Raw genomic sequence first — 11449 nt, forward strand, 5'->3', positions numbered from 1 at the left:
AAAAAAAAAAAAAAAGAAAGAAAGAAACCGAGAGAGAGAAAACAGCGGTGGCTGGGGAGGAACCTACCAAATACCAACAGGGCTCTACACAAGACTGGCCTAAAACCCTACAGCCAAACAGGAAGGGGGAGGCAGGGGAGGTGGAAACCCMAAAATGGGACCCCCTCCCCTCCAAAAAAATAAAAAAATAAAAAAACAGAAGCGACACAATCACAAAACAGAAAAGCTCTTCTGACCTGACGAATCCCGCAAACTGGATTAAGTGCTTAAAGAAGGGAACGGAGAGCAAAGGGGGGAGCGCCAGGCGAGCCGGACGGGCAGCGCCCGCGCAGGGATTTGCCGTTGGATTTTCCGCTGGAGCCGTCACCCATATAAAAATAACAAATTAAAAAGAAAGCCAACCTCCCGAGGAGGGAGGACGGAGGCCAGAAGGGCTCTGAAGCGGCGAGTGCCRGCCGGCCGCGCTTGCACGAGCTCTTTCCCGTTGTTTTTAGGATGCCGGGTGTGTTTCGGTGCAGGGGTCCGGCTGGAGGCGGCAGGGGACATTGGAAGGGCTYGGCGCTTGGCGGCGCCGTCCCGGCCACCCCGGGGGATGCATTTTTTAGGCAGTGTCGCTTTGGTTGGCGTCCCTTGCCACCCCCCTGCCCGCCACCCCCAAAAAATACAAAAAGAGGAGAGCAAAAAAATCAAAAACCCAACTGAGAAAAAATTGAATGTCCCAAGAGAAACACGTTCACCGACACACAGCGCCCGCTCGCCAGCGGGGAAAGCCGGGACTGGCTTTGGTTTTGCAGGACACCCTGCAGGTTTAGGGGTGCGGAGGGGGGCGGGTGACAAAACTCAGGAGAATCCGACCCCTCCGCGCCACCCCCTGACCCTAAACGTCCTTCCCGAAACAGTTGGGCTGAGCTTGGAGCCCAGCTTCCAGTTTTGGCCCGTGTTGAGTTAACGCCGCCGCCCTCCCGCCCGCCCCCACCCCGGTGCCAGCTCCCCACGCAGCACCCCCCGTCTCCCCTTGCTTAGAACTGAACAGTGAACTTTGCCTGCTTCTAGCGCTCTGATTTACAGTATAGGAAAAAGGTCATAAAAGAGACCCAAATCGCATTGTATTTTTTAAAAATTTCAGCATATTCTCTGACGTTTCCCTCCCCTGCCCCGTCCCCTCCCCAGTTGCCGGCCAGGGGGTGTCAGGGCAGTTCCCCTTCCCCCAAGGGGTCTTCTTTGCTCTGGTCCATGGAGTCACTGTCGTTGCCCTCCGTGTCGGAGGCGGTGTCGGAGGCGGAGGGCTCGGGGCAGGCCCGCGCGGGCGTCACGATGACCGCGCGCCTCTGCTCCTCTTCCTGCAGCTGCTTCTCCTGCGTGCCCTCGATGTGCTGGATCGCCTGGCGAGGGGAGCGCGCGCCGTGAGGACGGCCCCGCTGCYGGGGACTGGGTGCCACGGGGCCGGCACCCGCGCGGGAGGCCACGCCGAGGTGCTGGGGAGCTGTGTGTGTCCCCAAAGCCATCGGTGGCCTCGCCACCAGCTCAGCCCCGTGTTCCCCGTGTCCCCTGCCAGGCTCCTGCGGGTTCCCTCCCACTGCCAGCGCGGCCCTCCCGGGCCCCCCTACCTGAACGATGGTGTCCAGGTTTTGCCGGGACGTGGAGACTGTGTTGATGACAGACGATGGGCCCATGGTGACCACGGTGACGTGATGGGAGGGAGGCGGCGCTGGTACGATCACAGTGGGGTGGTGGGTGGGCGCTGGGGGACCGTGTGCTGGCAGGAGCTGGGAAGAGAAGTGAAATGTCCCCRTGAGCCTGGAAAACCTCCCTCGGACCCCCCCCATTCCCAGCCAGCTGCATCCAATGTTCCAGCACTGAGGCTTTCTACACCTCATCTGGATGCAAGGTGGTGGTCTTGAAGGGGGAAGAGAAGCAGAAAAGATAAATCCCATAGAGGAGGAAAGAGGTAAGCAAGAGCCCTTGGGCCTGGACAGGGAGATGATGAGGAAAGCGTCRCACACAGGAACCCGGAGTCTTTCCAGAGAAAACAGAAGCCTGAACAGCAGCCCCATCGCTCAGGATCACGCGCCCTCCTAGGCGGACACTGCAGCACTCCGGTGCAGAGCTTGGTGGCCTTGGCTTTGGYAGAGCAAAAGGGAAACGGGACTGAAAGGGCCCCGCACCTCTACCCATAAATGTGCTCCTGCTGCCCCTGCGCGTGGCACAACACCTCCCCTGCACCCAACCCCGACCTCGGCCAATGCTGTTACGGACGTGCAACACMCGGAGAAACTTCAGCAGCTCCACAGATAACTCCCAATCCATGTTGGGAAAGGAGAGAAATCAGGGACCAGGGGGAAGGCAAGAAACTGCCCCTTCAGCACAGACACTTTCTGGATTGCTCTCCTGCCTCTCAAGATGAATTTGAATTCTTTTTAATCGGGGAAAGGGGAAAGACCTGGCTTTTAAGACAGTGAAGGCAAAAAACCAGATCTGAGCTACCGCTGCATGGAAATCCTCACATCACTGTGAGCTGCTCAGCTGGGAACCTGCCGCACCCCTGAAAGATCCTCGTTAAAACAGCGGATGCAAAGAAACGCCCTAGCAGGAGGCTAAGGAAAGTTCACCTAAAAATAGGCTGAACTTCCCTAGGAGGCGGCTGGGCATGGATGCCGCGGGAAGCATCTCTGGAGAAGCCAAACGAYAGAGGAAGTCGGTTTTTCTAACTGTGTTTGAAGTTCCCCGTGGTCCCCAGGGGCTSAGCTTGAGGGACGGCTCAGAGCCAGGGCTGTGACAGGGAAGCGCCAGCGCAGGGACTGACCTCTCCTCCTCTGCACTCCAAGGCTCCGCGAGGCTGCCCAAGGCACCAGGGATGTGATTTGGTGAGATCTCTGGCCTGCCAGAGATTGCAGGCCTCGGTACCTGCACGCCTGCAACTGCCCCAGGCAGCAACGCCTGCCAACTCGCCCGCTTCCTGGTTCCAGATTTGTATGTGCTGGGGATTGGGGACCTCCCAAAACAGSCTGGAGTCACCCAGGGAGCCTCGAGCCTGCAGCGGCCGTGTTGGACCTTTATGTCACTGCAAACCACCAGCTCTGGCACGGGAAGCKCTACCTGCATCAACTGCTCGGAGCCTTTCAGCTGCTGCCATCACCRTGGACGGGGCCCAAGACCTACGGTCCTCATCTAGGTCCCACGGCCAGCAAAGGCCACAGAAAGGGACAGAAAAGAGCCAGAGCGGCACCAGGGCCCTGCTGGGCCCCGTTTCCTCCACCTGAGGCCGGCAGGGAGGCCCGGCTGGGAAAGCTCAGCAGAGGAACTCGGCTCCCAGGGGATGCAGAGGCGGCCGCTCCCAGTGCCTCCCAGCAAGGCCTTGGAAAGTGACGGTCCCGCCAGCGCCAAGTTGAATCGCTGCCAGCTGAAAGGAACCTTCCACGTACACGAGCTGCCAGCGCTGGGGGATGGAGCCGCTTGAAGGCTGCCGTGACGTGTCCGAGCCACGATCCCCAGCACAGGAGCAGCAAAGCAGCCCCTGCTGAGCTACCCGGGGCCGTGGGGAGCGCCTGTGGTGGAGTCCTGTGGTGGCACTTGTGGAGCAATGCTGGCAAAGAGAGGGGCACCAGCTCTGGAGCAGGGGAAGGGGAAGCCGCCACCATGRAAGGGGACTCTCTGGCCACAGGGACCAGCCGGGCAGCTGCTAGTGCCTTCCTGGGGCAGACACGATGTGGCAGCCAGCGAGCTGGCTGTGAGGAACGGGGCACCACGGCATGGGGACACAGCAGCAAATCTTCTCTCAGCAGTGGGCGGCAGCATCAGCTCCAGCCCCAAAGGGAGCCCCGCCAGGACACGAGCACACAAGGGCCGCACACCAAGTGCTTTCCCCACCCCCTGAGAATGAGAGCTTTGTGGGGACATTGCTGCCAATTGCAGCCAAACCCTGGGGTGAAGCACCAYGTCGCTGAGCTGTCCTCAGCCCCACGCACATCACTGCCTGTGCACCCAGACTCACATCTCACAGAAACGGGGTGGTATCCGTGCACTCACCTGGGTTCGGATCTGCTGCTCRCGTTCTAGCTTCTCCTGGTGCAGCAACCTCACCTGCTCCTGCTGCTGCTGGAGCTGCACTTGCTGAGCAATCACCTTCAGCTTCTCGGGGTACATGTGGGCCTCCAGGGAGCGAACCTGCCGACAGACAGGGCCCAGATGCGTTGGTGTTGGAGCAGGGCTGCTCCCAAACCAGCCCCCCGATCCCACAGCGAGACCTTGGCACGAAACCCAGCCACCCCGTGCTCGTCCTCGGAGCTATGGGGCCGACTAAGCAGGGACCCTGGGGAGAACCCAGCACTGAGCCTGGGTAGGGGGCAACTACCAAGTCCCAAAGCAGCTTGCAGCGGCCAACAAACCATGAATCGCTCCTGACCAGAGCCCACTCTGCCAGAACCAGTCCGCTGGGATATGGATCAATGTGCTGGAGCAACAGAGCAGCTCAAGAGGTAAAGCAAGGCTCAAGGGACACCAAAGCAGTGCTCAGCAGCTCTCCGGCACCCGCAGGTCTCCTGGGAACATCACAGGAGCAGCAAGTCCTGACCTCCCAGACACCCACGGCAGCACCTCGGCGGTGGCCTCGGCCCGGACGGGCTCGGAGGGGAGACGTCAGCCCCCTGAACCGCAGCGGGCTGGCCCAAGGGCAGCGCAGGCAGGACGGGGCCCAGGGCGGCCACGTGCGCCGGCTCCCGCGCGGCTCCACGTCCCCGGGCACTGCCCGCTAGAGGGCAGGCCCGGCCCGCGCGGCGCCGCACCGCGCCGGCCTCCGCGCCCGGCCTCACCTGCTCCTCCAGCATCATGCGCACCGAGCGCTCCTTGTCGAGCTGCTGCCGGAGCTCGATCATCTCCCGCCGCAGGTCCTCGGCCTTCTCGTCTTCCCAGATGTCCGGCGAGCCGATGCCTTCATCCTTGTCCTCCGCCCGCCGCCGTTTCGGGGAGGAGCCGCTGAACTCCTGCCAGGCAGACGCAGCGTCAGGGCCCAGTCCCGGCGCTCTGGGGCTGCCAGGACTTTCCCCTCTATTCCCAGCACTCCGATTCCCCCGTCCAGATCACACACGGGGCCGTAGGCTCCTCAGTGGTGCAGATGCAGCTGCCCACAAGCCTCGCTGCTACCCAGCCTTGTGCAAAGCCCCTTCCCCCAGGAGTGCCCCTTCTAGGGAGCCAGCCCTTCCTCAGCCCAGCAGCGCTGGGCACAACGGGAGGCACCACCTGGATGAACCGCTTGAGCTGCGTGTTCTGCTGCAGTAGCCGGGTCTTCTCCTGCTCCAGGGAAAAGATGTATTCGGCAGTTTGCTGGAGGATCGCCGCCTGCAGAAGAGACAGGAGAGAAGTCAGGAGGCAGGAGGCTTTCCTGCAAGGTCCCTCCCTGGTCACAGGAGACCTGTTGCTGCCAAGCAGCTTTCCTGCCCAGGAGGCAGCAGGACAGCTCCTTGCTGGCCCCAACATCTCCAAGCTTTGCTGCACCTCAGGACCCTGTGGCTGGGCTCTCACCTGGGCTTCCCCTGCACCCAAAGTRCTCTAGATCTCACTCATCTTCATGGGAACAGTGTCTGACCTACTCGCCAGAGCTGTCTTTTCCTACCACTCTCCTTCTACAGCATCAAGAAAGTCCTGCTGTGAAAGGGCCCCTCGTTACCGGGGTCCCAGCACTGGTGTTGTTGGGTGCACGCAGGCTGCTCCCCTGCTCTGCATCCAGGACACCAAGTTACTCACCCTGTGACACGCGCTGCCCACCCCCAGGGGCAGCTGCCTCTGAGAGGGAGCTCCATCACCCCTCGAGAAAAGAGCTTCATCCAGCCCTATGAAAACACCAGAACTTTAGAACTAGAAAACACTAGTTCCGATGCCCCAGGCCTGCTGAGGAGCCTGGAAGTGACTGGTGCAACCACATATGCAATTATCCCCAATTATGCTTAGAGCCCTGACCAGCCTGCTCGACGAGCAAAACAGAAAGCCCCTATACACGGGATCGACACCCAAATCGCACGTTGTGGACGTGCTGGAGCAGCCCCCTGCGCTCACTTTGCTGAGCTTCTCGCCGTCCGTGTGTGGGATGAGCGTTTTCAGAGACTGGAAGCCCGCGTTGATGCTCTGCATCCGCCGCCGCTCGTTGCTGTTGGCGATCTCCCTGCGTATCCGCCGCTCCTGGTCCCGCTGGGTCTCCGGAGTCAACGGGATGTTGGCCAAGCTGCAAGAGACGCCCAGAGTCAAGGAGGAAGAGGCCTGCACCCCTGTGCTTACCGCTGTTTGGAGCCCCAGCACCCTGCCTCWGGCTCGTGCCCTGTTTCCTCCTCTGCTTTGCAAGGGCGGAGCAAGCTGCCCAAGGGACTGCTAGGAGAAAACGCAGGGGATAATMGTTCTAGTGCCATGAAGGGCACAGCCTGAACCTTCTCTCCAGGCACTGGAGAGGCTGTTCAAAAAAAAGCAGCAGGAAGGTGGTTTTTCTCCACCTTCTTTTGACCCAAAACACAGCCGCTGTACAGCCTGCCAGCTCCGTCAGGCTTGGGCAGGATTTGGCCACCAGCAATCCAATCCATAGGGCAGGCAAAAAGCGAGCAGAAGACTCATGGGCACCTCCCAAGCAACGAGACCCTGGTGGGAGCCGGACACAACCATCCCCTCCGGGCGCCCCAAGCGTCCTCCGCAGCCAGCCCAAGCCAGGCGCTCGGCAGGGCCCGGGGCCGCCCCGGGCTCAGCGGCGAGGGCGGCAAGGCGGGAGCCTTCCCCGCGAGCCGAGCGGGGACGCGGGGGCTCCGCGCGGGCTGGACGAGGGGGCTCCGCCGCCCCTGCCCGGCGGGAGCCCCGCGGGCTGGCGGCCCCGGCGTGTGTGGCCCCGGCGAGGCGGCTCCCTCCCACTGCCGCTGATGGCTTCCAGATGAGAGCTCCCGGCGGAGAAGCCCCCGTCCCAGGCGGAGCCGCAGCTCCCGCCTGCTTCCTGCCGCCGCCGCCTCCTCGCTCCGCACATGGGCCGGGAATCGCGTCCCGGAGCCGGCGCCACGCGGGAGGGAAGGGCTGCGGCCGGCGGCCCCCGGCTCGTGCCCGAGCACCAGCGCCTGCCTGCACGCGAGCAGAGCCCCTCGCGAAGGGGGCTCCTCTGCTCCTCCAGGCTGAGCTTGTTCGGAGACCCCCAGGCGGAGCAGCCAGGCTGCACCCCGACACCCAGACTTGGGAAATGTGCAGAATAAAGCGGGAGGGGATTTGCACGGCAAGGCCCCCGTTTCTCCCCACATCCACGAGGATGGAATGGGGATGCCAGGACAGGCCCCCGGCCGCTGCTCCACAAAAGCCCCCTGAAAACCACAGATGCCTCCCCAGGCACCCGCAGCCGGCGACTGCAAGTCCTAAGCCGRGCGAGCAAATTCAGAGCCGTAGCTGGCCATTAAAACCAAACAAAACAACACAAGCCACAGACCACACTATCCCGATGATTATCTTGCTTCTCTTTTGTTTCCTGGCGCGAGTTTAGAAGCCAGACTATTAAAAAACAATAAACAGATTTCTAAGGGCACGAGAGCCTGCCCGGAGTATAGAGGCCATTATCATACACACGTTATAATTAAGACTCCAGGAGAACGCAGCTATTACAGGCGGGCTGGAAGGCCAGGGCAGGGAAACCTGCACATCCATCCATCCATCCATCCATCCATCCATCCATCCATCCATCCATCCATCCGCTGCCTGGCTGTCCCTGTGTCCTCAGCCAGCAGGTCGCATCCCAACGCCAGCGGGACCTGCTCCGGAGCCCCGTGTGTGCCCAGGGACCCTGCACGTGGCCCTGGCACGGGGTGACCCTGTGGCTTGGTTCAGCCACGCCACGAAGGCAGAACGTGCTGCTGGCGCTGGGGGAGCTGCAAAACACYGAAGACTAAACACGAGGGAGAGTCTCCCAGCACAAGGTGAGATAAGATGGGCTTCAGTCTCCATCTGGAGGCGGCGGGGACGGCTCTTGGCCCCGGCTCGGTGACGTGCGGACGCCAGGGGAGGTGATGCCGCTGCCCGAGGTGTCGCGGCCCCCCGAGCCCAGGCTGCATCTGCGTCGGGGCCGCAGCGCTGGGAGCGGATCAGCCCGCAGGGCCGGGCGGGCAGGAGGCCGCCAGATTATCTCGGAGCAGCCTCTAACAGGATCGGCGCGACCCGAGCCAGCTGGGATGAGCAAAAGGCTCCCAGAGGGCGAGCGCTGTCTGCAGGAAAGCAGCTCTCAGTGCTCCAGACAGCCCAGCTCAAGGTCAGCAGGAGAAAGGAGGACTTTCTGCCCAGTAAAGATCCGGGTGGCAGCTCCAGGAGCAGGAGCTCCTAGGCCCTGTCCCACCCAGCACAGGACAGGAGCTCGGTTCAGGCACCGAGGCACCRGTTCAGGTAGTTTCCTTTGCTGAGGATGCTGCAGCTCACGCCGCTTCCCGCAGACACCTGCCTTCAGTGCCCTGGCRCTACACAGGTTTAGCAGCAGGTTCAGGAGCTCTGCTACCTTCCCTGACCACCCGTGAGCTGCCTCCAAACTGCAGTKCCTGGGAACTCCTGGACCTGAAGGGAGGATCCCAGCTCAACTTGCACGGCTCAGTGTTATGGCATGAGGCCTCTCCGTGCAGCTCCACATGGGTTCCTGGGGGTCTGCCCCACACACCGAGGGCACAGGGTCTGCTCCAGCCCCACAGGCTGCCTGCAGTGGCACTGYGGCCTCCAGCACAGACTGTGACACCCGGGCAGCTCAGGGCATCCGCTCATGGTCTCACCAGCCTTCCTGCAGCCAGTCAAAACACCGCTGTGAAGAATGGGCCCACACTCATCCCCTTGGGTTAAATAATTCCAGAACCAAGACTCTGCCCTTTCCAGCGCTAACTGGGAAAGGGTCATGGGGTCTGAAATCACCAAGGCATGAAAGAACGGAAATCACAGCCAAGACACGGTGATTCTGCCAGAGCAACGAGGCTGCTGCAGCCACAGCTTTCTACTAGAGGGGGACAAACCAAACGGGGCTGAGATCAGCCCCCAAATACCTGCACTCTGCCCGTGACTCCCATGCGCTGAGGCAAGGCAAGGCAGGAGGTCATGCASGGAAGGCACGAGCCCTTGGGCATCCACACGCTGCCTTGCAAACCAGGAAACGGGGACAAATGGGAGAGCAGGAGACCCTGACCCCTCTCCTGCAGCTGCCCCCAGACCAGCAGCAGAGAGAGAAGATTTTCTCTCTCCTTCCAGGAAACAACATGTAAAAAGGCACCTCTGGATCCCTGACACGTGGTCAGGGAGACCCTCTCAGGGAGCATCCCAGCCTCCAGGGTTAACCCCTTCCGCAGCCCCACAGCTCCCRAGATGCTCTGACAGGGGCCGGGGATCCCTGCCCGGCTCCCAGCTGGGAGCCTCCAAACTCAGCTGCTTGGCTTCCAGGAGACCCAGGCTACCGGCTCCTGGCTTGGCAGGTTATAACGTTACGAGCCCCTTGTCCTCCCGCGATGATGCTTCTCCAGAGCTCAGCACGTGGCTGCAGGGTCTTCCTCCAAAGGCAGCTCTGGGATTTTCACCTATCATCAGCCACACTAGGGGAATTAGACAGAGATATCTCAGGCTGGACAGCGAGGAAGCAGTTGCTTAAATACAGGAGAAGGAGGAAGAGCCCATTTCCTCACTGGGAGACCTCTCATAAGCTTCCCCAGCTGCTCTTCCTGGGAAGGGACTTACAAAGTGACASAGCTGAATGCAGAAAGTGGAGAAATAAAGCCATCGTTTCAGAAGCTGGCCTGGTAGTCACAACAGGCCCAAGGACCCCGCGCTACATCTGCCGGGACCTGGGGGGACACTCGAGAAGTGTGTTGCCCTCGCAGTCTGGCTGCTGTCGCGTCCAGCCGGATGGGTCCAAGGAAAAGCCCCAAGGCAGCCCCGGCCTGCAGCAGCGGCCACCGGCCCAGCCAGGGGACATCCCAGGGGCTCGGAGAGCGGGTGGCACAYGGGCTGGTCCCCTGTCACTGCCCCACAGCGTCACAGGGTCCCGGCTGGTCTTCACCAAGTGCCTGCTGGTGACAACAAGCGCCTGCTGCAATTCGGGAAGAGCCATCCAAACCAGCAATCCCATACACATGGGAAGGACCCTGCTCCGGAGCAGCACGCTCAGCTCAGCCTTGCAAAAATCACCCTCTAAGCACATTGCCCCAGGAGAGAGCTGCTTACACAGCACGTGGGGCTGCAGACAAGACAGTGGCGAGAACGACCTTCGGCAGCCGCCGGCCTTCCGCACCGTGCCGCTCGCTGCCTCCTCCGGCACATTCACCCTTCCTGCTTCCCGCTGCTCCCGCGCAGCTCCACCCGCGCAGCTCCACGGAAGCTCGCTCACCCTAAAAGCTCCAGSACAGAGCAGCCGGGGGGGCGTCTGCAGCCCCCTGTGCCACGGGCACACTGGGGCACAAGGTTTTGGGTGCCTGAGTGGAATCTGGTCTTTCCTTCCAGAGCTCCCTGCCACAGGCAGGTGTAACCTGGCAGGGGATATTACGCTCTCCGAGATCTCAAGGAAAGCCAAACCGTTGAGGTAACAGAGCTGTCCGACCCTGCCTCTCTGCTCCTCTCTGTAAAGGGCACTGCCAAGCTCTGAGACCCTCCACAGACACCCCAGCTCGTTTTCATCACTCCTGAACAAGTGCTACGGTCTGCGTTGATGGGAAGGGACAGCCCGGCCGTACGGAACAGGGTGTCCCCAACGAGGGGCACACATAGGGACAACGCAGGGCAGGGTGTCACAGAGCGAGGGGATGGTGGAAAGCAGACATCCAAACTCGCACAGGCCAAGTTCCTCCCTACAGCTCTGCCCTGTACGAGCTGGTGCCCGGGGCAAGCACMGAGGCCTGGAGACAAGGATCTTAGGACTCTATTTCCCTGCACTGGGTTTCCCGAAGGCGCATCCCGAACAGCGTGTGCCAAGGGGCTGCCAGGATGGACGGCAGGGCTGCCCACACAGGGCACCAGCCCGGGCAGGGCGCAGGCAGCGCCGCGGGGACGGCTCCGCAGGGAGACCCGGGGCGAGGAGGCGCTGCAGGCGCTGCCGCCCCGGCCGCTCCACGTGGCCGCGGCCCCGTCCAGCAGCTGAACCTGCTCCTGCAGCGGCTGCAATGGGGTGTCCGTGACGGGTGGCAGGGCCACAGGGGTCCCCCCGGGGCGGGCGGGCTCGGCTGGGTCACGGCTGCCCCACTGGCACAAGGAGRCTGGTGCTGCAGTGGGGCTGCCCCCCAAGTAGAGGGGGCCCCCAGGGGCTTGCCCCTCTGCACAGGGTGACCCCACGGGCTCTCAGCTGCCCCACCGACACGTGCTGGGGATCGGCATGTGAGGGCCACGGCAGGGCCCGCCGGGACAGCCCTGCCCCACGGTGGGGCTGCGGCCGGGCCGCGGCAGCCCCAGGCTGCCCCACGGGGACACGGGCCGCTCGGGGCCACCCCACAGG

The 11449-nt window shown here is 62.3% G+C and overlaps 1 protein-coding gene across 1 annotated transcript in view; it reads right to left on the reverse strand.

Annotated features, from left to right (window-relative positions):
• Positions 1-1004: 1004 nt before the first annotated feature.
• The window catches only part of TFAP4 (transcription factor AP-4), a 17784-nt gene continuing 7339 nt past the window's right edge, over positions 1005-11449 (reverse strand). The window contains exons 2-7 of the mRNA XM_026048963.1: positions 6049-6357; positions 5236-5334; positions 4809-4979; positions 4027-4164; positions 1608-1766; positions 1005-1382 (exon numbers count right to left, since the gene is read on the reverse strand). Of these exons, the coding sequence (XP_025904748.1) occupies positions 1188-1382; positions 1608-1766; positions 4027-4164; positions 4809-4979; positions 5236-5334; positions 6049-6357 (1071 nt within the window). The 3' untranslated portion in view covers positions 1005-1187. The remainder of the gene's footprint in view (positions 1383-1607; positions 1767-4026; positions 4165-4808; positions 4980-5235; positions 5335-6048; positions 6358-11449) is intronic.

This window comes from Nothoprocta perdicaria, unplaced genomic scaffold, assembly GCF_003342845.1.
Source record: "Nothoprocta perdicaria isolate Ctin4 unplaced genomic scaffold, notPer1 scaffold_59, whole genome shotgun sequence".
Taxonomy (NCBI): Eukaryota; Metazoa; Chordata; class Aves; order Tinamiformes; family Tinamidae; genus Nothoprocta; species Nothoprocta perdicaria.